The sequence below is a fragment of the Caenorhabditis briggsae genome (genome assembly GCF_000004555.2).
Source record: "Caenorhabditis briggsae complete genome, chrX, whole genome shotgun sequence".
In the NCBI taxonomy this organism is placed as follows: domain Eukaryota; kingdom Metazoa; phylum Nematoda; class Chromadorea; order Rhabditida; family Rhabditidae; genus Caenorhabditis; species Caenorhabditis briggsae.
The window spans coordinates 8,457,139-8,480,775 of record NC_013491.2 but is presented as its reverse complement, the minus strand read 5'-3'; the positions used below and the strand labels follow the sequence as shown (position 1 = coordinate 8,480,775).

The window sequence follows — 23,637 nt, the reverse complement described above, 5'->3', positions numbered from 1 at the left end:
CGCCCAGCTCCGATTTATGTGTACCAGGATAATAAACAAAATTAAGGAAATTTGAGAATTTGGCATCATCTGAAAATCCGAAAATTTTCGTTTTTTACTTGACACTGAAAATTGCTAAATGGAGTGTTGAACCTAATTGTAAAGATCATTCTCTATATTTCAGATGTTTTGTATTTACCCCTCATTTTCATAGTGAATTACTTTTTTTAAATCACTAAATTTTTTCATATGTTCTTCCTCTTCCTTCCTACCACAAGTTTCGTCATTAGTCATCAAATTCCTCATTTACTTCTTTTCTGACAAATTAGATTCTCATTAGATCCTATCTTGTTTATTCCTCATAATTCTTCAAGTTAGTAACATTTTTGTTGTTTGTGGTGATTCAAAACAGTTTATTGATAAGGAAGGCCAATGGGCGGTCGGGAAACATTCCAACCACGCATTTCCCGTGTTAAGATGCTCTATTTTTGAAAACTACAAAACCGAGGCTGGTGTATGTCTTACCATAAGGCCTACCCACATCTATCTACAGTACCCCTCCTCGAGGGGATTCCCCCAAAAACTGTTCTTTGGTCTCCTGACCCTCATCTGATCATTTGATCTTTTCCGAGCAATTGTCATCCATAGATGTCCATCTCTAATACCCCTTCCATCAAACATTTGGTATTCTGCTCAGTTATTACCTTCCCAGAAGATGCGATCAAAGACCAGACCTTTTCTCACCTATTGTTTATGACGTCAGTCTGTGACCTGGACCATTAGGCTGACAGACTATCCGGGTAGACCACGCCCAATTGGCCCGATGTGTGCCAGACCAGGACCCCTAGTCATTCTAGCCCGGTATTCTTCTAGTGGATGGTGACTTCCTATATCTGGTCAGCTGTCTTCTCCAGACAGATCTGATGTTTTGTCTCAAATCTCGTCTTAATGATTTTGATTTGTTTGTGCGGTGGTTTTTGCGCTAAGAGAGTGAGGAGCCCCTCCGCTTCTCTTCCTCACCCATCTTTATTTCCTTTTGCCCCCTGAGCGATAATCGGTGGAAAATGAGCACACTGTACGAAGTGCATTGTGGTGGAAGCCGAGGTGCTCAAACAACCACCACCCCGTCCGGCTACCTATGTACATTTTGGTCATTTTTGTTCCCTTGAAAATGCTGTTTTTTCTTCCGCAATTGCCCTCCACTCTTGACCAGTGTCGTTTTGAAAATAATTTTCATTTCATTTCCGTTTTTCAGAATGCTGTTAGCAAAGCTTCTCCTGGCAGCATGTGTCATAACGCCAATTGCTTATTCCTGGACTGGTGCAACTATTAGAAACCGTAAGTATAGATTTGAAGACGCCCTAGCTTTTATAAACTTAAATTTAACTTTTGCTAATCAGAATGACCACCAGAAAAGAGTGTCTTATTGACTTTTCGGTTGGTCACTCGTCTATTTGCGGATAGTTCAACAGCACGTAAACAAGTGCTCACTCTCTCACACGTTTCTCACTTCAGATCCGGCGGACGTTGTCGCTGCACGTAACAAACTCTCGTCACGACACGTGGCAAGAGCCGAACCAACCAACAGCTACATTCGACCATGCTACTTCACCAACTGGGCTCAATACAGGTTTGTAATTTGATCATTTTGTTTGAGAGAGTGAGAGGCATATAATCGAAAAATGATTGAGGAAGAGTAGTCTAGTTTTCTATTCTTATAGGCAAGGACGTGCGAAGTTTGTGCCAGAGGATTATACACCAGGACTCTGCACACACATTCTGTTCGCTTTCGGGTGGATGAACGCCGACTACACCGTTCGAGCTTATGATCCAGCTGACTTGCCAAATGACTGGGCTGGAGAAGGAATGTATAGAAGAGTGAACAAGCTGAAGGTTACCGACACTCAACTCAAAACTCTTCTCTCTTTCGGAGGATGGAGTTTCGGAACTGCTCTCTTCCAAGGAATGGCTGCAAGCGCTGCGTCTCGAAAGGTGTTCATCGATTCTGCTATCACTTTTGTACGTACTTGGGGATTCGACGGAATTGACATCGATTGGGAGTACCCATCCGGAGCGACCGATATGGCTAACTATGTTGCGCTTATCAAGGAATTGAAGGCTGCTTGCGAATCAGAAGCAGGATCCACCAACCAAGAACGTCTTCTCATCACCGCTGCCGTTGCCGCTGGACCAGCCACAATTGACGCTGGATATGACATCCCAAATCTTGCTCCAAACTTTGATTTCATTCTTCTCATGAGTTATGATTTCTTCGGTGCCTGGGCTTCTCTTGTTGGATTCAACTCTCCCCTCTACGCTACCACCGAGCTCCCAGCTGAATGGAACGGATGGAATGTCGATTCGTCTGCCAGATACTGGAACCAGAAGGGTATGCCTAAGGAGAAGATCATCGTTGGAATGCCAACTTATGGAAGAGGATGGACTTTGAACAATGCGAGTTCTATCAATCCAGGAACCAGCGGATCTCCTGCCAAAATCACTCAATACGTCCAGGAAGCTGGTGTTGGAGCCTACTTTGAGTTCTGCGAGATGCTTGCCAGTGGTGCCACTCGTTACTGGGATAGCCAATCTCAAGTCCCATATTTAGTCCAAGGTAACCAATGGTGGTCATATGACGATGAGGAGTCGTTTGCTAACAAGATGGCTTATGTGAAGAGAGAAGGATACGGAGGAGCATTTGTGTGGACGCTTGACTTTGATGATTTCAATGCCGGATGCAGCAACTCCAACGGACAACTCTATCCCCTTATCAGTGTGATCGCTAGAGAGCTCGGTGGAGTCACTATTCCAAAGAAGGGAGGTGTCACTTCTGCTCCAACCACTTTGGCCACTACTGTGCCCACTACTGTAACCACAGGACGTCCACCAATGACTTCCGCTGTAACCACCACCACCACAACTACTTGTGCTCCAGCTACATCCACCATAAAATCTTCCAATGTTTGTGCGGGAAAGGCTAACGGACAATGGCCAGATGTTAACAACTGTGGACGATTCGTTTTGTGCATCAACTGTAAGTTTTCAGATAATTTTTACTGACAAATTCATTTCATTCTTTTATTTCAGCACAATCCTATAGCATGGCTTGCCCATCTGGTCTTCAATTCTCCGCGTCTCTCAAGTACTGTACCACTGCTACTGCATCGGGATGCTCCGTGACCACTACCAGAGCCACTACAACTACCACCAAAGCTGCTCCAACTGTTAGAACGACCACTGTGACCCCAACAACCGCGACCGAGGCTTTCAAGTGTACCAAGGACGGATTCTTTGGTGTTCCAAGCGACTGTCTCAAATTCATCAGATGTGTCAATGGACTTTCCTATAACTTTGAATGTCCAAATGGGCTCAGCTTCCACGCCGACACTATGATGTGCGACAGACCAGACCCATCGAAATGTGCCAAATAATTTATTGCTCTGTAATTTGATTCAATTCGTGCATTCCTTGTTTTTTTTTGTTTTTCAATTTGTAATTTCACTTTATTCCACGGGATATATGTTGCTGAAATGTGACCTGAAACGTATATGATATTTGTACCTGAACCGTCGTTGTATTCATTTGCGTATTTATTGTATCAATAAACAAACTGTTTGAAATGTATGACTTCATAAAATATCTACAGACAAAAAATACAAGTATTACAAAAAAAGCAACCCCTAGAAAAATTACAACTAATCTGATGAGAACCCATTTTCAAGACGAGACCAATTTTGTTTTTTTCCTCTCATTCATAACTGGTGTCATTTAGAAGAAGTGAGACCCGAGTTCACGCTCCAATTTTTTTGAAAATGCTGACTCCAAAATCCAGAAGAAAAATGCAGCCAACTAGCTGGACAATAAAACTAATCACATTTAATAACACCGGTTTGGCGGTTAAATATGCAGCAATTTTTGAGCACTTGTGCTTGACGTATAAGTAGAAATTGGTGCCTGGGAATTCTGGAGAGAAGTGACGACTGATTTCCTGAAAGAAATAACTTTCCTATTGTTTTTATGGTATTATGGTACCTGAGGAGTTTTGCCGTTTGTTTCCGGTAACCATTTGTAAGTTACAGCTGCGTAAATAGTGTTCATCGCAACAAACGGAACCAATACATTTGAAATTCCATGATTTGTAAGTGCAGTCAGAAGACAATTCGTTAACACTCCTCCGAATCCATTCTAAGCAACATATATTCTGGTTTGTACGTTCGATGAGAGATCACAAACCTGAACGATGCCAACGATAGCTGATCCCAGCACTTTGTCATTTGCAAGGAAAAGTTCGGGTACAATCGCGTAAGCCGATTCTCCACTGATCGCGGCAACTGATAGATCAAAAGTGGCTAGTATGGGTATGATAACAAATAGCGGTACAAGGTTTGAGAGGCCGGGGCTGGAGAAGACGATGGCGAGGAAACCGAATATTACACTTAGAATCGTTGGAACGATGAGAAGTGTTCGGCGATCAAAGTTGTCAAAGCATCTGGAATGGATTTACGTATATTCGAGTGTAATTTTTACGAATTTAAGTTTTACTGTATATCATTAAGTACGGGGTAAATAGGAATTATTTTTAGAAAAAAATAGTCAACTTCAAAAATCTGAAAAATTTGTCTAGTACTTTTCGATTTGACCAAAAAGGTTCAGAGCATACTCCAAAATCCAGAAGAAAAATGCAGCCAACTAGCTGGACGATAAAACTGATCACATTTAATAACACTGGTTTGGCGGTTAGATATTAGAGCTTCAACTTTGTAATACAGATTTTTTATACAATTCCAACATAGAAAAATATCTTTTGAAATGGCACGGCTCACATTTTAGCGCTTTTTTCTTCACTTTTTGCATTTTTTGAACGACTCATCTTAGCAAAATGGAATTTAAGAAAAATGTTGTCAATTACAAACATTACCGTAAAACCTGTATGAGTAGTGTCCCTACCGTGTCAATTTTGACATGACTCATCTCGGTACCTGTCCATGAAATAGAAAACTTGTTAACTAACAAATTGGTCATTATGATACTTCAAACAGTTTATCAGTTTACGATTTTTTGATATTATCGACAGGTACCGAAATCAATTGTCTTAAAATTGAAATTTAGGTCGCCATTCAAATTTTTCAAAAGTTTAGTCGCAGTTCAGACTGTTTGAAGGGGGACTCCGACCAAAAAATTTTATTGCATTGAAATGTGTTAAAAGTTATCTACTTTCCTAATATTATTGCGAAAAAGTTCAAAAGAAATCCGGAATCCCCGAAAAACGCCGTGGAAAATGAGAAAAATTCAAAAAAGGTGCCGCCGAGGGACGAGGATTTGAATTCCCGCTTAGTGAGAAACCTAGGCCACGGCGCCTGACAGCATTATTTTTTTATTTTCAAGTGGCCGACAGTATTTTTTAATGTTTTTTACCTGTCGGAGACAGAAGAGAAAAAAATCCGGAAAAATTGTCCGGTAAGAAAGTCGCGCTGCTCGCGTGGCCTAGGTTTCTCACTAAAAACTCTCGTCCCCCGGCGGCACTTTTTTTTTATTTTTTCCTTTTCGACGGCGTTTTTCGGGGTTTTCGGATTTTTTTTTGAATTTTGTCGCAATAATATTAGGAAAAAAGATAACTTTTAACACATTTTAATGCAATAAAAAATTTGACCGGAGTCCCCCTTTAAGGAAACGTGACTCTAGGAGGAAATGCGGTAGTTCCCATTGGTAGAAGCTACGGTTATTTTTCAAATCTTAACTCACCCTAACAACGCAACACTTATCACAGCTTGTGGCAACGACATAATCAGCGAGGCAGTTTGGGCTTTCCCAGAACTCAATCCGAAATTTTCAAATATTTGAGTCGAATACGAAATCCAGAGCTGGAAAATTCCATCTTGACTTTTTTCTAACACTTTCTTCTTTTACCCAGTCATCAAGATGCACAAACGTCTGAACGAAAAGTGCAATTAACAACGCTCTGGTGAATTTCCATCTTTCAAACGTTCAATAATCGTGTTCCACAAGGTATCTTTCTCTTTTTTGCTCGAGTTTCCGTTCTCATCAATTTTTTCCTTCACCATTTGCAATGTCTACAACAAAACATATGTTTAAACACGAAGTACAACAGCACTCAAACTCACATATTGCTTCTCGATCAGAATCTCTTCGATTGATTGTTTACAATCGGCAGGGCTCTGCAAAATCGTTTATTTTCAGAAGTTTTCAGGAGGACTCATTGCTCAGTGAGCAATGCTCACCTGATAGTACGACATTGCTTTCCTAGCTTCGTTTTCACGATTCTCCAGGAAAAGATATCTGGGAGATTCAGGGGCATGGCAGATGATGTAGAGTGCGGGGAGAAGAACAAGAAGTGGGAAGCCCATAGCCCATTGCCAGAGCTCTGGATCCCAAAAAAGTCGTCCAACGAGATTGTCATGCCTCCAAGCTCACCCATGCAAGCCCACATTGTCTGGAAATCATTTTTTATAAAAACTTGTTGTTATCTGAATTACCAGTGTAGCTAAAACAGTTCCTCGTTTATTCAATGGTGGTAGCTCAGAGAGCATTACCGAACCGGCGGTTTGTACCATTCCTTGCCCGATCCCATTAATCAATCTTCCAATCGTCGCAACAGTCACTCCATGAGGAACATAGGTGATGAGCAATGTTAGTATCACCCCGATAACATCAAGTATTGTTCCTGAACTACGTTTTTTCAAAATCCTCTCAGACGGTTCATTCTTCTCACCAACAACAACCGGTAGTTTTCTTCCATGCCGATGAGATAGAAGGACAGCGATGAAACATCCGATAGCAAGACCATAGATTCTTGATGAAACAAGCATCTCCCACGCATGATTGGCTGGAATCATTCACGTGAAACGGATGTTTTTCACTGGGGATATCATTTTGTACTAACCATTCTCTTTAGTTTCATACACTGATAAGAAAAACGGCATAGCAGCTGGTAGTAAATTGTCTACTACACTGTCTAGGAACAGCTGAAAATAATAAATAAAATAATTGAATCAAGAAGTTCAAATTCTCACCAAAAAATGACTGGCAGCACCTATACTCAGAACAACCAGAGCTAATCGTAACGATGATGATCCTGGTGGGCATGTGTTCACCATTCGTGGCATTCGTATGTGAACATCCGGTGGTTTGGGTTTTCCATCTTCCGAGTTCGAGTCTTCCAGCTGCAAAAATTTATTTTTGTGATTTTCAAGTAATTTTTTTGAAGAAAAAATCTCAAAAATAACCTCATTGGAGATCACAAAAATATGAACACCGCGTGTATTTTTTGATGGATCCATTTCCTCCGATTGGATCAAACTTTTGGGTTAAACAGGAAATAGGGGAAAGCACCAAGGATTTTTTCATCGATTCCAGGGGTTCAAGGAAATGAGAAACGAAACGCTTTTTTTGCAAGGGGGCAGCCTGTTCCATTTCATTCAACCTGCACGGTTTATATATCATAACTTCACCCGCCCGCCGCGACCACTTTTTCATCATATATCACTATCACTATCACAGGGTCTAGAAATCTTATTCGCCTAAAGAATCGCCGTGTCAGTGAAGCCAAGAACCATGGTTGTTTGGGTTTCGAGTGCGACAATAGTACAAATTGTTGCAATTTTTATTGATTTTTGACCTTAGAAGTACTTACCAATAATGATTCATAGCCATCTGAACTATTTTGATATTTTTCTTTGAAATATCGATGCTTTTTCAAAGATGGTATCCCTCGTGTGAGAAGTGCGAACATCTGAGATTAGGTTTGGGATGATAGGATCATAAGAATTAAAGAGAAGGAAAAATAACAATTGAAGAATGGATGGAATTGATGTGGGGTTCAGGTGTACGCAAAATCGGGAGGAGTGTTTCAAAATTCGAAGAGAAGTAAACAAAACGAATGGGAAAAGTTAGTGCGGGGCCACTCCATCAACAAATGAATTTGAAATGAGATGAGAACAGAATGAGTGCATCAAAAAACTGGAATGTGAAGATAAGTTTCTCAAAAAATTGTGACGTACGACATAAAACGAGCAGGAAATTCATCTATGTATAACAGGAAATTTGATCAAAGTTTATAAAACAATTTTAATTTAATTTCGGAAATTGCAAATTTAAGTATAAAAAAATTTAAGTATACTAGAAACCTTTAATAGAAAGATCCTCCCATTTCCATTTTCATCCAATTTTCACTATTTTGTCAAAAATATTAAAATGTTGTAAACTGATAAACTGTATATCATAATATCAGAAGTGTTTTGCCAGGTTACACATTTTTGGTATAATGCATGGGAATTTAGATAACTCAGCTCAAACTTAACAATGTAGGGGCCCTTCTATATCAGATTTTATGGTAATTGACAATCACAAATTGAATTTCTAATCAATCATGTTTTGAATTATTGTAAATTCAAGGCTACGAAATATTGCGCTTAAAAATAATTTGAAAAATTAACTGAAACGTGACCTTTACACTATTCGTCTTCTCCAAAAAATTTCATGAAAATAGAAAACTATTATTCTATTGGAATAGCTGCAAATTATGCGATGTTGACACTAGAACTCGGTAGCTTCCGTTTAAAGTGAAAGAAAAAAATGAAGTGGGTAATTTGCTGCTACAGCCCCTCTTCTGGTAAGTATTTTGGCTTTTCATTTAATGTAGAAAGCCAGAGAGAAGCTGGAGTCAGAAAAGAGAGAAAAAAGGAAAAAAACAAGGGGCAAAAAAAAACGGAGAGGGGTCATGCATTTTTGGCAGCGTGGAACACTCATTTGTTGACAGGAGGTCCGAAATTTATGTTTCAACAAGAAAAAAAACAAAAATGAACACGAGGTTTAGAGATTCAAACAAATTACAAGAATAGATATTTTGTCGAACTTTGATGAAACAAACTGAAGCTTTATAAAAATGAAAGATCCATACATCTACGCATCTTTCCTATTTTTCACCAGCGAAAAAAATATGTATATAGTGTCTTAGATGTGTTGAACATCTAGAGCAAAAAAAAAAGCAGATGAAGATTGTGTCGTACACAAATTTCAAAGCTCAATGAACCTTAAACAAGCGGCTTACATCAATCTCACTTTCTCTATTATTACTACAAGATTAGGTAGTCAGAGAAAAAACACAGGCCACTGTACTAACCCTCAAGAGAAAATAATAAAATTTGTGTGGCGACGACCGGCTCTTCAGAGCAAAACACTTTTCATAAACAATTTATGTGATTGTTGTCTGGTGCCGCATTCAGTGTCCTTGGATTTTCTAATACAAGCAACTAACTCAGTCCAAACTTCACATTTTTTTTCTTGGGATACTGGAAAGCGAAAAAGATGGAATGAATTCATTAGAATTTGGAAGTATACAAGAACTCGTTTCTTCGAATTTATGAGCAGTTCAAGAACTTCAGATGGGCTGGAGTAAATGAAAATAAAAGAAAATAAACAATTTGAAAAACAAGAAGAAGTGGATAGAGATGGTGTGCGGGGGAGGATGAGCTCTTTTAAATGAGTTTGTGGTTTTTTAGCGGACTATTTTAGAATCTTTATACTCTGGAATCAACAACACTTTCCAAGAAACGAACATAGTCCAAAAAAATATCAAAAGGAAATTGAACTTCCGGTGGAGCTCTCTTTGCAAAAATGGATGGCAAAATGGAAGAGCATGCGAGTGTTTGACCGGTATAGCAGTTCACCCTCTCTCAATCCAAACAAAATGTGCAAACTTGTGCAAAGGATTTGGGGACAAAATTAGACGAGAAGTGGGGATGAAAATGATGGGATAAAGAAGAGAAAAATATAAGCAAAACCAGATGGTAGAATGTCTCATTTTCTCAACCATATTCGATTTCAAGAAATGTGCGTTGGACGGATGTCATGTGCGAGAAAAGAGAGAGGAGAAGGAAGATGTCCATTACACATTTCAAATGACGTTTTGCATAAGTTCGCTTTCCTGGCGGTGGCTAATGTCCTTTTGAACGCTTACTTGATGGAAAAGAGAGATTTATCACATTTCTATCACTTTCGATGTCTGAGATTTCAAACAAAGCAAAACGAAAATAAAACGATGAATACATAGGGTGATTGTGTTGGTTGAATTCAATGAAAATGGCAAGAAAAAACGTTTTATGTTGATTTTCAATGCCACGTTCTAATAACAAAAAAATGTTGCTGATTGAATAGGAAAAAACGAGAAAAAAGATTGTGAAAGGAAGCTTCTAGCGTCAAAGTTGGATTCAAGTGTTGATCTAAAAAAAGGTATTCAAGTTAAAGCAATAAGACAGTGAAAGATATAAAAAAGTGGTAAACATATTTTAATAATCATTTTGTTTGTTGATTACTTTTTGAGAAGTTTCACGAGACGTGAGATACATGAGCTTACAGTAAACTGTTTGGAACATTCAATGAAAATGTTAACGGTAAAAAAACAAATCAAAGAAAAAAGAAAACATGATTTTTCTTTGTATCAAAAGCTCAAATTTGAATCGAAAAACACAGATCGTTTGGAAATGCTTACCGGGTCAGAGTAGATACAAAAAAGTTGAAAAAAGTTGAAAAATTCAAACAAAGTAATCGAAAAAGTACAACTATGGGATAGAGGACAAAAACCGACATCCTCTCCTCCCACCCACATGTGCCATCATGTATGTCATTACCTCAATTTGCGATCACTTTGCATGTTCTCAGCCGTTTGTATGGGTCTCAAGGTAACTTGCGGTCATCACGCGGAATACGGTCAAAAAATGACTAGTGCAATTAGTTACCAAATAGTTAGCGGCCATCCAAAAAAAGTCTCGCGGAAGAGGAGAGTTCGAATTTAGAACAATAATTGGTGATGAGGAGGAGGACGACGTTGTATACAAATAAAAAACAACTGGACGAGTGAAAGGGAAGAAAAGAGGAAATGACATAGATAGAGATGAATACCAAACGAGACCAAGTTTTAATCGCTTTTTTCGAAGAACGACAGTAGACGGAATCAGTCGTGACTTTAAATTTTGAAATAAAAAAGAGTTTTACTATAAAACAAACTGACTTTTTTATGACTTGATCTTTATACAAAAGTTCAAATGAACATCGAATTTTGACTTTGAACAAAAACGAAAAAAAATATGATTTTTGCTCGGTGAAATGAAATTTCGAGATTTTTTGGGAAGGAATTTGTGGAACACGATTTCTGAAATGCGTTATGTCACGGTTAATTGGCGGATTGCGTCGTAGGAATAGACCGTTTAGATCGGCATCCCCCTTCTCAGTTCTAGGCGGCAACAGATCTCTATCGAAGCTGGATGATGGTGAAGCCGATATTTCGAATATTCGAAAATCTTTTGTCTGACGCTTTTTAGAAGTGTTTTTTGTGAAAAATGAAACAGGGAGTGACATATTTATAGTTGGCTTTGAGTGTAACAAACCGCGGCTTATTTTGAATATTTCTGCTAATTTGTAATGTTATCGAGTGCCTATCTCATTTTTTGTTGAATAACCCAATTAAATTCTATTTCTGTGCACATTACCTCTGACAATGTTTCTAGCAGCTTTTCGATGGATAATATAGACATACAGGTAACAACATGTCACAACCCACACGCATTATTCATGTTTCTTATATATTGTTTCATGATACGGCCTACCCGAGGCGTGTTGCAGAATAAAAAGTGACAATAAAGACGATAAAAAAGCGGGGAAGGAGGGCTTCATAAATCGAAATACCTACTCGACATGAGCCTGCACCGAGGACATTTTTTCTTCCTCAGATCATTTACATATAGGGAATTCTCAATAGGACCATTGAAAAAATCGGAACCATACACGGAACAAAAGTAGCACAAAACAAATCACAAAAAAACTGAAAAAAAATTCAGAAACCAGCGAACAGGATCAAAAACGATAGTCTTATAAAGAAGATTAAATGGGATGGCCATCCAATTTTTTTTCGAATTTTCGTGTTTCAGTTTTTGTGCCAAATGTGAGATGGATCTTTCAGGTTTGGTGGTGAATTTTGGGAGATCGGATACAGAAATGCATAAGGTCGCCAACCTTGAATAAGCAAATTAAACCCCACAATTTTGAAAATAGAACCCAATCGTCCGAAGAAGAAAACTTTTTTAGGTCAAATTGACGTTTTGAACTGTCTTTGTTCATTCAAAAAAAATTGATAGGAAACAGAAGAAAATTTGCACTCAATAAAGATAACAAGAAAATGAGGGGGAAATGTGGCATTGGAATCAGCTGATTTTGTTTTAGAAAATATTTCAGGAGAGGAAGAAGTTGGTAGGCGTTTTAAACAAGATATTATCAGGTTTTTTACAAGAAAATAGAAGACACAAGAACCCAATGACTAAACCAATGCGTCTCAAAATTTCACGAAATTGCCTACAAAAGTGTCATGCGTAATTTTAATGTGTTCCAATGAAAAAGAAATTAGCGGACCGAGAAATTTCAAAAATTCTTAAACATCCAACAAGATTTTTTTTTCTGAAACAGTCGGTAGGTGTGTCAAGGGTGTTTCGACGACATGATAACATATAGAGTGGGCTGGCCGCGTTTACCTACATTTTCCCGGAGTTTTTTTTTCTATTTATAGTGTGATTTTTAGTGCATCATAAATTGCTCCAAAATGCGCTCATTTCTCATTCTTTTCATTTCTCAACTGTTCATTTTAGGGTTCGTAAAATCTCATGAAGCACTTTCACGCACACATCTGCCCCATGGTTTTCAAGTACTTCTTCACTTCATGGACCAGCTGCATATATAATTAGTTCATTTCGCGGAAATTATTTAATTCCCATTTTGATATTCTAATTTTATCGGTGTACCTTTATTTTTTTATTTTTTGGTTTTTGTTCGTTCAAAAACATAACTTCCTGTTATGGAATGGAAAATTCAAAACTTTGACCACACATCCTAACCAATTTTTTAAAAATTATACGTTAATCTCTTTATCGTTGAATCGGATTTGCGTTTCAACTTAGTTTAACTTGAATGTACTACTTTTTGAACTTGTTCGGATCTGTATAAAGAAAAACGAATAGATGAAGATGTTCAGTCTAAAAGGGCATTGAAAACGTTCGAAATGTTGTGAAAACAGGTAACTGTGATGTGCATAGGATCAAAACAGAGAAAATGTAACAAAACGTTTTGGGAGAACAGTAAAAACAATAGTGAAGTATTGAAGTAAAGTTCATAAATTCAGAAAAAAATTAACTGAATATCTAAACTTACAGAACGAAAAAATGTTTTTTAAACTTCAAAGAATTTTCATGAATAATTTGAATTTAATCAATGATTCTTTTAATACTCACCTAGAGAGCCTGAACACCATCTATGCGAAGCCAGAGTTTGATGGGAAGATAAGAATAAGTTAAGAATATCCTATCTCGTAATTTATACAAATTTCAGAAGCCTCTTGCTGGTTTCAGCCGATTTATATCAATCACACCAATACCAAAAATCTCGCCTCTGAAAATCGCGGTTTTGCCCCGAAAAGCGTCTTCTAGTGTTAAAACTGATACAGCTCGGCTGAAAATGGCAAGAGGATTTTAAATTTTTCAGAGGTGTTCAGATAAGCTTTTCCTAACCAATTAAAAAATTTCCACAAAAATCTTTGTTCACAAAATGTTGATGTTCTTTTGTAAATTGTGCTGTATTGGACTGACCGTAACATTCGACATACTGCCTCACTTTAATAGTTTTCCCTCTAAAACTTTATTTAAATTTACCCACGGTAATATATGGAGTTCTGTTTTTTGGAGGAGGTATTCTGAACCGATGCAAGGGAACAAAGTTTGGTTTTTCTCAGTTGTCAGAGTAGCAAAATAAGCAAATGGTTTAAATTTTTTAGATTCATCTGCTCAACAAAATGTTTTTTGCTCGCTCCGATCACTATACAAGGGTGACGTTGTGTTAGAAGAGGACAATCTACTATAGACGCTGTTAAGTTACAGTTCCAAGGTATCTCGGTTCCTGTTAGTGACTTCGAATAATGTTCAACTGTCTGTTTTACGCTATATTCAAAAAGTTTCATTAAAAAAATTTTTTTTGAAAACGTCCTATATTCAAAAATAGCGGAATATATTAATTTCAGACCCGTACATTTCCCTGGATATTCGAAAGTCTGTAATTGAATTTTCTGACTATGCAATAATTGACATTCCGGGTTTCTCCGTTCAGCATACGTACTTCTCTCATATTTTCAAAACCTATGTGCATTTTTTTTCTTAAGAATTTTTTTCTGCATTTCATAAATAAGTTACTCAACCGGACTCACCAACTTCCTGTCATATTACACATCCGTGACCTACTGAATAAAGAAAACTCCTACTTGTACTTTATAGAAATTCTGTCTGGAATATAAAACAATTTTAAAATTTCTGAAAAAAGGGTTTTTTGATTGACTCGCTTTGTAAAGATGAACAAGATAAATCACACATATGTCGTGACCGATTATGATATGATATTTATCTTGTTCTTTTTTTTAATATTTATTTTATGTTCTTCTTCCGTGTTCATTATTGATTTTGATCATTGACTTTTATATTATGAAAAGTTCTGGAAGTCTTAAAATTCACTTTTCCTTAAAAAGTGGAATGTCAAAAATTTCAAAAAACCAATTGTATCTGCTGTTCATTTTGAACTATTTTCTTCTGACCACTCATATGTATACACTATATTTTGATGAATTGACTACTTCTTCAGATTGATAAGATTAGGTCATATTGTTTTGTTCTGCCCAACCAATTCTCTTTTCTTCCTTCCACTGGCACTTTTGTTGATTTATCTGCTTTAACTTGGCTTGTCAAAAACACAGAAGATGAGAGATTGGAAAAAAAAAGCATATTAGCGGCGCTTGATGGGTTAAAACAGCAAGTGAGCCATCTCATTTCTTGTCTAATTGCCCCTAGTTCACCCATCATTGCCTTCATTGTTGCCCTCCTTGAGGCGATGCAAGGAGAATAAGAAGCAGAAGAAAGAAGAGGAAGAAGCCGCGAGAAAATTCTCAGTCAGTCTCGGGATCTCTATCTCTTGTGTCGGTCGAGGCCCACCGTCTCGTGTCGTACGACAAGCCATAAATCGTTGAGCGGTGGGTAGCAGATAGAGGGCACCTCTGGAAAATTACAACACAATCACCTTGCACCCCAAATTTTTTTTTCGTTTGATTTCATTTTTGTTTCCTTGAGCAGGTGTCTGCTTCTTTAAAAGAATAGCCTATTTTTTCTTCCCATATTTCTCCCCCTTTTCATTTTTTATCATGATGGGAAACTCTGAATCATTTCAGCATTGTGTTCTGCTTTATTTTTTGTCTCTTTTTCGACTGTTATTCTTCTTCCTCTTCTTTTGAAAACTAGTAGGAGATGGAATAAATTAAAATACCATAACCCCGTTTCGATGCACCCTTTATAAGTCAAGTTTTGAATATTTCGTGTGTCTATTTTTCAGGATGAGGGTATTATTCTACGTGTTCCCATTTGTGATTTTTGCCCTATCTCAGGCACAGCTGATTTCAGTTCATGTTGTAAGTTGAACCATAAATGTGGCACAAACAATGTTTCAGTGCAAAAAATGATTCCGTTGAACCTGTAATAAAAAAGCCCTTTTACAGTCAAGTTTGAGCTTGAATATCTTAAGTTCTATGTAAAATATTAAAATATGTCAACTGACGAAACACTCTTGATATTATGATAAACAATTTATCAGTTGAAAACTTTTTGTCTTACATTTAGGCAGAAATCTAGAAAAATGAGTTCTAAGTCAAAAGTTCGGAGCTTATCCATTATAGGTTTTACGGTGTATTGAATTTTGGGGCGCTTTGGCCCTTTCGGTCTTCTTAAAGGTTTCGTAGCTGAGTTTCTGATTTTTATCTCAAAAATTCAATTCTTCCGATAACCTCAAAACCCAATTGTTATAGATCTTCCGTCATGGAGCTCGTGCACCAGTTCTCAATGTCACCTCGGAGGAGGCAAAATCTTATTTCTATCGTGGTTTGGGCCAACTGACAGACGTATGTTATCTTAACAAAATTAATGACTTGCTGGATCAAGTGTCATCAGATAACAGATACAAAAAATTTGTTTTTACTTCAGCAAGGTATCGAGCAAGCAAAATTGATTGGAAAAGTACTCAAAGATCGTTATGTGAACACGTTTGTGGATGCCAGAATGTTACCGACGCAAGTGAGAAAGGGCATATGGAAATTTGGTTGAAAATGATGACTTTTTTCAGTTGTTGTTCCGTAGTAGTCCAGTTGAGAGATGTTTGATGACAATTCAAACAGTAGGAAATACTATGTTTGTGAATTCAACTCCACCGGTGCAAACTGTTGCAAAACCGGATGATTTTGTAAGCTCTCGCACTTTGAGTACAAAGCTTACCTTTTATTTTCAGCTCCTGGTTCCAAAACTTGACTGTGCTTTCCAAATTGATGAATGGACCAATTTCTTCAATCTAACTGAAAATGACAAGAAGCAAGCCAAAAAAAATCCGGTATTCTTATAAGAACCTAATTGATTCAATTCTCATTTTATTTTCAGTGGTTTATCAGTGAGAAAGCTTTGCGACGAGCAACTGCCGCATCCCAAACTCTCCAGCAAAGATCCGATGAAAATCTTCCAGCTTTGATTTTGGAAAAAGATGCGGGTCTAGCAGTTCCGTCCTGGTTCAACGAGGAAGCCTACAAAGAGTCGCTTACTGTGTTCTACAAGGCAAATAATGGAATTTAAATGAAGTCAATGTTTCTTTGAATTCAGGCTCTAGCTGTGATGTCATCTGTTGGAGAGTACAAAAGTTCAAAGGGGATCAGAGTTAAAACGGGACTTTTGCTGGACAAAATTTTGAACGACATTCAAGAAAAAGTGAGGTGCCATGAGAAAAATCAAAAGGGACATATCAGTTGTGACCGTCACAAGCTCCAAGTATTCAGCACGGTGAGTGAGCTGAGAAATCTGCCGAAATTTCAAGAGTTACGATTATTTTTCAGCATGACCTCCTTATTCTTCCTTTTCTCGATGCCCTTGGTATTCGAGAAGCAGCATTGGGCGAAGATTTGCCTCCTAAATTCCTATCGGCAATTATCATAGAAACGATGTTATTGGATGATATTCCATTTGTAAAGGTAAGTGACCGATGGTGTGGACCGATAAAATTTCAAAATTCCATATTTAGGTGTTCTACCGCGGCGATCCTCGCGATATAACACTGCGAGATATGACGGGATTAGTCAGAAACTGCCCACCAAATCAGGCATTATGCCCTGTTAACCTTTTCACTTCCTGTTGTGGAGAGTTCATCACAGCCGATCCAAGAAGAGAATGCTATGAAGAAAAAGCGGACCAACAATTGCATAACTGGACCATGACCACTGTTTCCTGGATTCTTATTGGTATTTCTGCTTTTTTACTTATAATCCTCATCATCATGTCTTATCTCGCGGTCCGTTACAAAAATCGATCCGTAGTTACTATCAAAAAAGTCTGTTTGGAAAACTAACATATCTGAAAATAAATTTCGAAAAACTCGGTCCACACTTTATTTGTTCTATTCAGAGAACTTTAACATTAATTAATAATAATAAAGCTTTTTTTAAACAAAATCTGTTTGATTACAAGCATTGGAATACATTGGCAAACTCGATCCCCTCGTACTTGACTCCATCATCCAGAGGCTGATCCTCCAGAATTACAGTTCCGTCGATTTTGAAAATTGTGATCCAAGTTGAGAAAATGTGATTCTCGAATGGCTTTGCTGGGTCTGCTGGAACTTCTGAAGTCTTTAGAGCGACAATGATCTCATCTTTGGTTCCAGGAATGAATTGGAATGCACTGAATCCTCTTGTTTGTTCTTGCTTTCCGATATGGACAACTTTCGTGTCACAGAAACAGTCAGACGTGCTGAGCAGCATGTTGGAGCCTGTTTCATAGACATTGGTGGCATCGAATGGAAGCTTTGAGGCATATCTAGGGAGGAAGAACCATTTCTTGTGAATATCCGACCAGTGAACAGCTTCGTGGATCATAAATCCGGGGAAGTGAATTCCGACTGCTCTGCGGAGCTTCACGAATCTTGCCGTCCAATCTTCAGTGCTCATCGCTCCGGTTGGAGAGATAACCTTAACTTTAGCAAGTTGGATGTTAGACTCAATATTCAATTTCTCACCTTGATGTACATCTCATCATCGTTGATGTATTCCCCGGTTGCTGTCACAACTTCATGTCCACTTGATCCCAAGTAAAGATTATCATTTCTGATCGTCATCCATTCTCCTTTGAATGCTGAAAAACTTGAACAATATTTCGCAAGTCACTATTTAGGCTTTCGAAACCAAACTCTCAGAACTCTCAAACACTTACGTGTAGCCGTCGAACCATCTCCAGTCGAAGCGATCACCCATGGAACGGCAGTTCCATTTCGGAGCCAATAGACGAGACCAAGTTTGTCGTCGACTGATAGAAGTCGGTTTCGGAAAATTTTGAGGTCACTCATCTCCATGGATCTTTGTTTGAAATTCATGTTGGACGTGATGTTGATTCCTCCCAACCAGTGGATGAAAGAGGAAGTTCGGTTCTGGAATTGGAGGATTCTGTTGATAAGACCCAGTTATTTCTAAATTTCTCAAAAAATAAATTTGCAAATTCAATAATTCTTGGGTTTTTGGTCAGAATCTCGGGCGTCACCTGCATCTTCCAATCGGGGATTGGTTAGATTTTGGATCATACTGCTACTGAAGCTGACCAAACTTCGACAAAATTATGACAAGGTTTCAAACTAGAAGTATTTCAACCTTCAACTGCCGATCGGAATCTGACCATGCACCCAGTTTTGGGAAAGTTCCGACCAGAACCTGGTCAATATCAGTCTAAAAACTTCTGACCAAAAGTTATAGACAGCCGAGTATTCTATTTTTTTTAGACTGTACTGATTAGATTTTTTTTTTTTGAGAAGATGAACTAACCTGTGAGAAAGCCAAAGCACCATAGCGAATAGTGCTGTACCAGTTGTTAGTGTCTTTCGACTTGCTATCCATGTCAGTGATAATAGCCAGAGGCAGTAACATATCGCTATTGTTAGCCGAATCCACTTGTATCACCTCACATATTGCTGAAACGTTTACAAATCTACTGACAGTGTCTACAAAATCACTCACGCTTCTTTGGGGCGCTTCCAGTAATTGCAAACACTGTACCAATGAAGAAGACCAACGGCAACCACATCGTGTCGACCTGAAAAGTTTTTTAAGTTTCTGGAGCTGGCAAAAATGACAAAAAAGTGAGAAGAAAAGACAAAGTAATCAGTCAATGTGTTCTTCCTCTGTTCCCAGCACCTCTCCTCTACAACAACACCGTCATTCATCATCTGCCAATACACACTAAAACTCTACTTGAACTTTGTTTTTTCTCTTCTTCAACACCGAAAACGTTTAGGATTTTGAAGTGAATCCGAGGTTTAAAACTGACACTCTATTGTGACGACTAAAGGAAAAGAGATAGGAAAAAGGGAAGAGGCAAAAGGTATTAGGAGAACTCCGGGAGACTGATGAGCGGCTTTGTTCTCGGTTACTTCTCGGTTTTTTTTCCTCGTCTCAGGTTTGCTAAATGATCAGTTCAGTTTTCGCCGATTCAAGGAGTTTAGTTAGAGAGGGCCTGTTTGTTTATCTGTTTTTGGTGTGAAAATATCGGAGGAGGTTTCGTGAACAAATGAAACGATAAGTACCCAGTCACTGAACTGTTGGAGCCGCGACATCTAGACAGCTGTCTGAAATATGATCTCACAAAAAAACTTGATATGTCATTGGATTTGGCAAAAGGGCTTCAAAACAACTGTTTGGGTTTTTTGAAACAAAGAACTGGCCAAGAAAAAAACCAATGAGTTGTTTCATAAGGAATTTCTGAGTCGGCTCTTTTAAAGTCCTTTTGAGAAATAATAAATACTACAGTAACACATTTATTGACTATATGACGGTAATAAAACTACTGTATTCGTCAAAAGTCATCGAATCGGTTTATGAGCTACTAAAATACCATTTCAAAGAAGTGATGCGACCAAAAAAGAACAATCCATCTTTGTTCGCGTTTTGACTAGAATTACAATGTTTTATCGTGTTCTGAAAAGCATTCAGATCTCAGCGAGCTATTCTAGCAAAGAGTTTAGCCGGTTTTGTAACTTCAAAATCAAAATACTCACCATTTTGCTGCTCATCTCACATCAAGTTGATTCCATTTCGGTCCAGAACCAATTGAAGACCTGTTGATCCGATTTTCCGCATGAATTCCATTTTGAACACTCCTTCAATTGTTGCCATTGTCCTCTCTATGTGTGTGCGCGCGCGCTGGCCGCTCTTCTTGCGAATCCTAGTCCCCTCGGCCGTGTACTTCTCGAGGACAAGTGCCGATTTATTTTTTAGTAGTCTTTTCAGCTCGACTATTCCTTCTTTGATGACTATTCCTGGTATTTTTTGAATTATTTCTTTAAAAATCAATATTACGTTTGTAAAAGTAAGTTGCAGTTCAATATCTTCGCGAAATTCCGCAAAAAATGCTACCAAAATAAGAAAATTAAGAAAAAGCTCGAATAATAATGGAAATTCTCATTTTACCAGCTTTATGTCTTCAATTCGTCGATTATTGTAAACAAAAACTGTTTATATGCGAGTTTGATGCATTAGAGCGCGTTTTCAACAGCAAGTGAATGTTATATAAACGAATTGATTGGTCATTTATATCGACGAAAAAACACGTTTTGCATCTTTTTCCTAACGAATTCTCGCAAAAATAATATTTTTTTCAGAAATATCCAAATGAGCCATGTGCCAAACTCCACAGAAGAAATCGTCAGAAACTATTTGGCCGGAAGATCAATGATAACCACGTTGAAGGCGTTCGAACAAGAGTGCTCGCAGACCAAAGATGCCAACTATCAGGTAGGCTTTACGACGGACTGAATAGCTGAAAAAAGATGTTCTCAGGTCGACCGATGCATCGATGAAATGACCGAAGCGATAGAGAAACAAGATGTCGACACGTTGTGTGCAATGTGGGAATCGTGGAATGCTCGCGTGTTTCATAGTCTTGACGCTGTAAGATTTCGTATAAAAATTTAGACATAAAAGTAGAGTCACTTTGGCTAAATCTGTAAAACACAGAAGTTTTGTGAATTCTAAGACAAGTGTGGTGACGATTTCCGTTCAAAATCGGAAGATCTGATGTGGTGCCGTGAAAAATCGATAGCTTTTTGCCTAATTATTTCCAGGACTTTACCTTCGTTCTCTATCAAAGAGACAAAAGCTTCTTTTGACTACAATATCTCTCGAAAACAAAACAGTTAACTTTAGGAAGGAATCAAGCAAGCACAGGGCTACGAAGCAAGCGCTTACCGACTATTCCTCGTGCGATGTGTACAGAAGAAAAATATTGCCAAGTGCAACGAGTTCTTCAGAAAAATGTCATCGTTAACACTGAACAACCCACAGTGGACCGATTGGTTTGGTGAGTATTCCGTGATTTTGCAGTATTAGGTAAAAATAAACTCGGACCATCTCGGGCGTCGTGGGAAAGTTCTGGTCAAAGATCGGTCAGACAGCTGGCCAATATTCGCAAATGTTTTCGGGTAGCCTGATTGGTTCTGCCGAAACCAGCTCGGCCCTGTTTAAGTTTCGTCTTTGCTGTGCCCAGCTCGAGCTTCTTGGGTTTCGGATTTGATTTTTTTTTTCGAAGTTGAAATCTGAAAAACTCAGCTAAGTCGTGTAAGGGCAATAAGTGTGGCTATCATTGATCCCTAGTTAATACGAGAACCATAAAACCTTTCACTCACCCACCAATGACAAATATTTCAGCATTCCCCTACATGCAACACGCAAAAGACACCGAGCCGTTCCGAAAGTATTTCGATAAGACGTGGATTGAAATCTACTACGTCTCACTGCACAATTTTCTCTCCACAAGTCTCGCGACAGTATCGCCAAGCATTATTGGAACGGTTGTGGATGGGATAGCAAGGGATCCGCTTGTGGTAAGCTTCGGTGAATATTCTTGAAAAGGTCAATAACGGTGTTCAGACCGAAAACACAGATTTTGATGAGGACTTGATCGACGACTTTGCTGTCATAGCGCAGTAAGTTTTTGATGAGAAATCGGTTGACCATAGAAATGAAGGTTCTTCAAAATTCTTTCAAAACGCGCCGTAGTTCCGTGTAACAAAAAGACAGTCTTCAAAATGTGTAGTTTGAAATAAACAATCTCCGTACGTTTTCAGTGAAAATTAATCCAAGAATTTAGCTAATATTTCTCAAAATACGTTTTTCGCTTGAACAATTGCTCAATGGATGATTGTAATTTTTTCCAGATGCTCGGCTCCTGTCAAACGTGGTCACTCGAAACCATCACTCAGAAATTTGCTAAAATCTCTGACAAGCTCCAAGAAACCATCCTCGTCGACCGACTGAACATATTCCGAAAAATAGAGACGATTTCTCTATCCCATTTCATAACCGTGTATATTTTATCAATATCACATCTGAATTTCATCTTCCTAATCACTTTTTTCTTTTATTTGCCAAACCAACGTAAATCACTTGTCCCCATTTCGGAATTCTAGTTTTCCTCACAAAAAAATCTGTGATAATGAACTTTTCGATGAATCTATGTAACTAATTTTTACGTGAAATGGAAGTCTCAATTAAATTCGAAAAGCCAAAAATAGTTCCAAAATTCATCGGCATCTGTTTTTCAAGACTCCCGGCTTTTTCCTATTCTAATTTTGCCTAAAACACCTGACGTCCATCCGATTTTCAAGCTGTTTTTTCACAGGAAACGCATAACCAATTTTTCGTCCACTTCTCGCTTCCGTAAAACAAAAACCAGAAGCACCAAGTTTTAGTGAAAAACCGACGCGTGAAGTCGTTTCGCTTGTTCTTTTTCTCGCGTCATTTCCATTCTTCCAAAACTGCAATAGGTATTCTCGTCTACGAATAAACAGATAATTCTTTTTTTTTCATTTTTTAGGACGACATCAACAGAATCGTTTTTCATTTTTTTCTCGGAAAAAAAGAAGGCGATGTTCTCAAATTTGATCCGATCTGAAAAGCTTTTTATGTGTTTGTATATGTGTGTGTGTAGATGGAACAACTGTTAATTAGTGTATTCTTCGATATGGCGAGCACGAGATTGAAAAGTGAGCAGATTGGCCGGATGAGATGAGCCCTCGGGTCTGTGTACGTAGTATTCATCTGAATCCGCAACAGGGGACACTCATTCCCTTTTTCTTCATTTCAGCCTTGTTGGTTAGCAGCTAGTCACATTACTAATAATAACAATTCTAATTTTTTCCATACGGATGCTGGTGGAGAAGGCATTTGGTATGTACACAAGGCTGTTGTTTATCTCGTCATGCCGGAGCATGTAAGTTGTAGAAAAACTTGTGATTATTTTAGGATCTTAGAATAAAAGTAAACGATACGCTGGTGCTCTAGGATGTGAGTCATTAAAACTTTAAAATCTCTAACAATTCTGGAGAACTGGAAGTCTAAATGATATTTATTTAGAGATGATGAACTTACAAAACTAGAAAAACTAAACGTTTTTTATTGGAAGTTTCGAAGTCTGAAATACCGTAAAACCTATATTTGAAGGAACGGCTCTTCTATTGTTCCAAGGTTCCTCTGAAGGTCTTTCAAATTGTCTC

At 38.1% G+C, this 23,637-nt stretch overlaps 5 protein-coding genes across 5 annotated transcripts; 3 read left to right on the top strand and 2 right to left on the bottom strand.

Moving 5' to 3' along the window:
* Positions 1-1,235: 1,235 nt before the first annotated feature.
* Cbr-cht-1 lies at positions 1,236-3,410 on the top strand (the record flags this gene model as incomplete). The annotated part of the gene is made up of 4 exons (XM_002644322.1): positions 1,236-1,317; positions 1,495-1,609; positions 1,701-3,013; positions 3,067-3,410. The coding sequence occupies 4 exons, from the start codon at positions 1,236-1,238 to the stop codon at positions 3,408-3,410; spliced, it is 1,854 nt and encodes a 617-aa protein (XP_002644368.1).
* A 359-nt stretch (positions 3,411-3,769) lies between these two features.
* Cbr-slcf-2 lies at positions 3,770-7,729 on the bottom strand (the record flags this gene model as incomplete). The annotated part of the gene is made up of 13 exons (XM_045239476.1): positions 3,770-3,967; positions 4,012-4,164; positions 4,213-4,468; positions 5,722-5,854; positions 5,933-6,050; positions 6,087-6,155; positions 6,219-6,361; positions 6,412-6,430; positions 6,474-6,661; positions 6,710-6,823; positions 6,881-6,962; positions 7,011-7,223; positions 7,631-7,729. The coding sequence occupies 13 exons, from the start codon at positions 7,727-7,729 to the stop codon at positions 3,770-3,772; spliced, it is 1,785 nt and encodes a 594-aa protein (XP_045095356.1).
* A 7,677-nt stretch (positions 7,730-15,406) lies between these two features.
* Positions 15,407-17,451, top strand: CBG14199 (the record flags this gene model as incomplete). Its single annotated transcript, XM_002644320.1, has 9 exons — positions 15,407-15,481; positions 15,875-15,971; positions 16,054-16,139; positions 16,189-16,305; positions 16,351-16,449; positions 16,497-16,667; positions 16,713-16,889; positions 16,943-17,077; positions 17,128-17,451. 9 exons carry the CDS (start codon positions 15,407-15,409, stop codon positions 17,449-17,451), a joined length of 1,281 nt encoding a protein of 426 aa, XP_002644366.1.
* Positions 17,452-17,563: 112 nt separating this feature from the next.
* On the bottom strand, positions 17,564-19,172 carry CBG14198 (the record flags this gene model as incomplete). The annotated part of the gene is made up of 5 exons (XM_002644319.1): positions 17,564-18,070; positions 18,118-18,233; positions 18,312-18,525; positions 18,914-19,059; positions 19,106-19,172. The coding sequence occupies 5 exons, from the start codon at positions 19,170-19,172 to the stop codon at positions 17,564-17,566; spliced, it is 1,050 nt and encodes a 349-aa protein (XP_002644365.1).
* A 1,583-nt stretch (positions 19,173-20,755) lies between these two features.
* On the top strand, positions 20,756-22,399 carry CBG14197 (the record flags this gene model as incomplete). The annotated part of the gene is made up of 6 exons (XM_045239474.1): positions 20,756-20,878; positions 20,924-21,034; positions 21,290-21,443; positions 21,791-21,966; positions 22,013-22,068; positions 22,300-22,399. 6 exons carry the CDS (start codon positions 20,756-20,758, stop codon positions 22,397-22,399), a joined length of 720 nt encoding a protein of 239 aa, XP_045095355.1.
* Between the last annotated feature and the right edge of the window lie 1,238 nt (positions 22,400-23,637).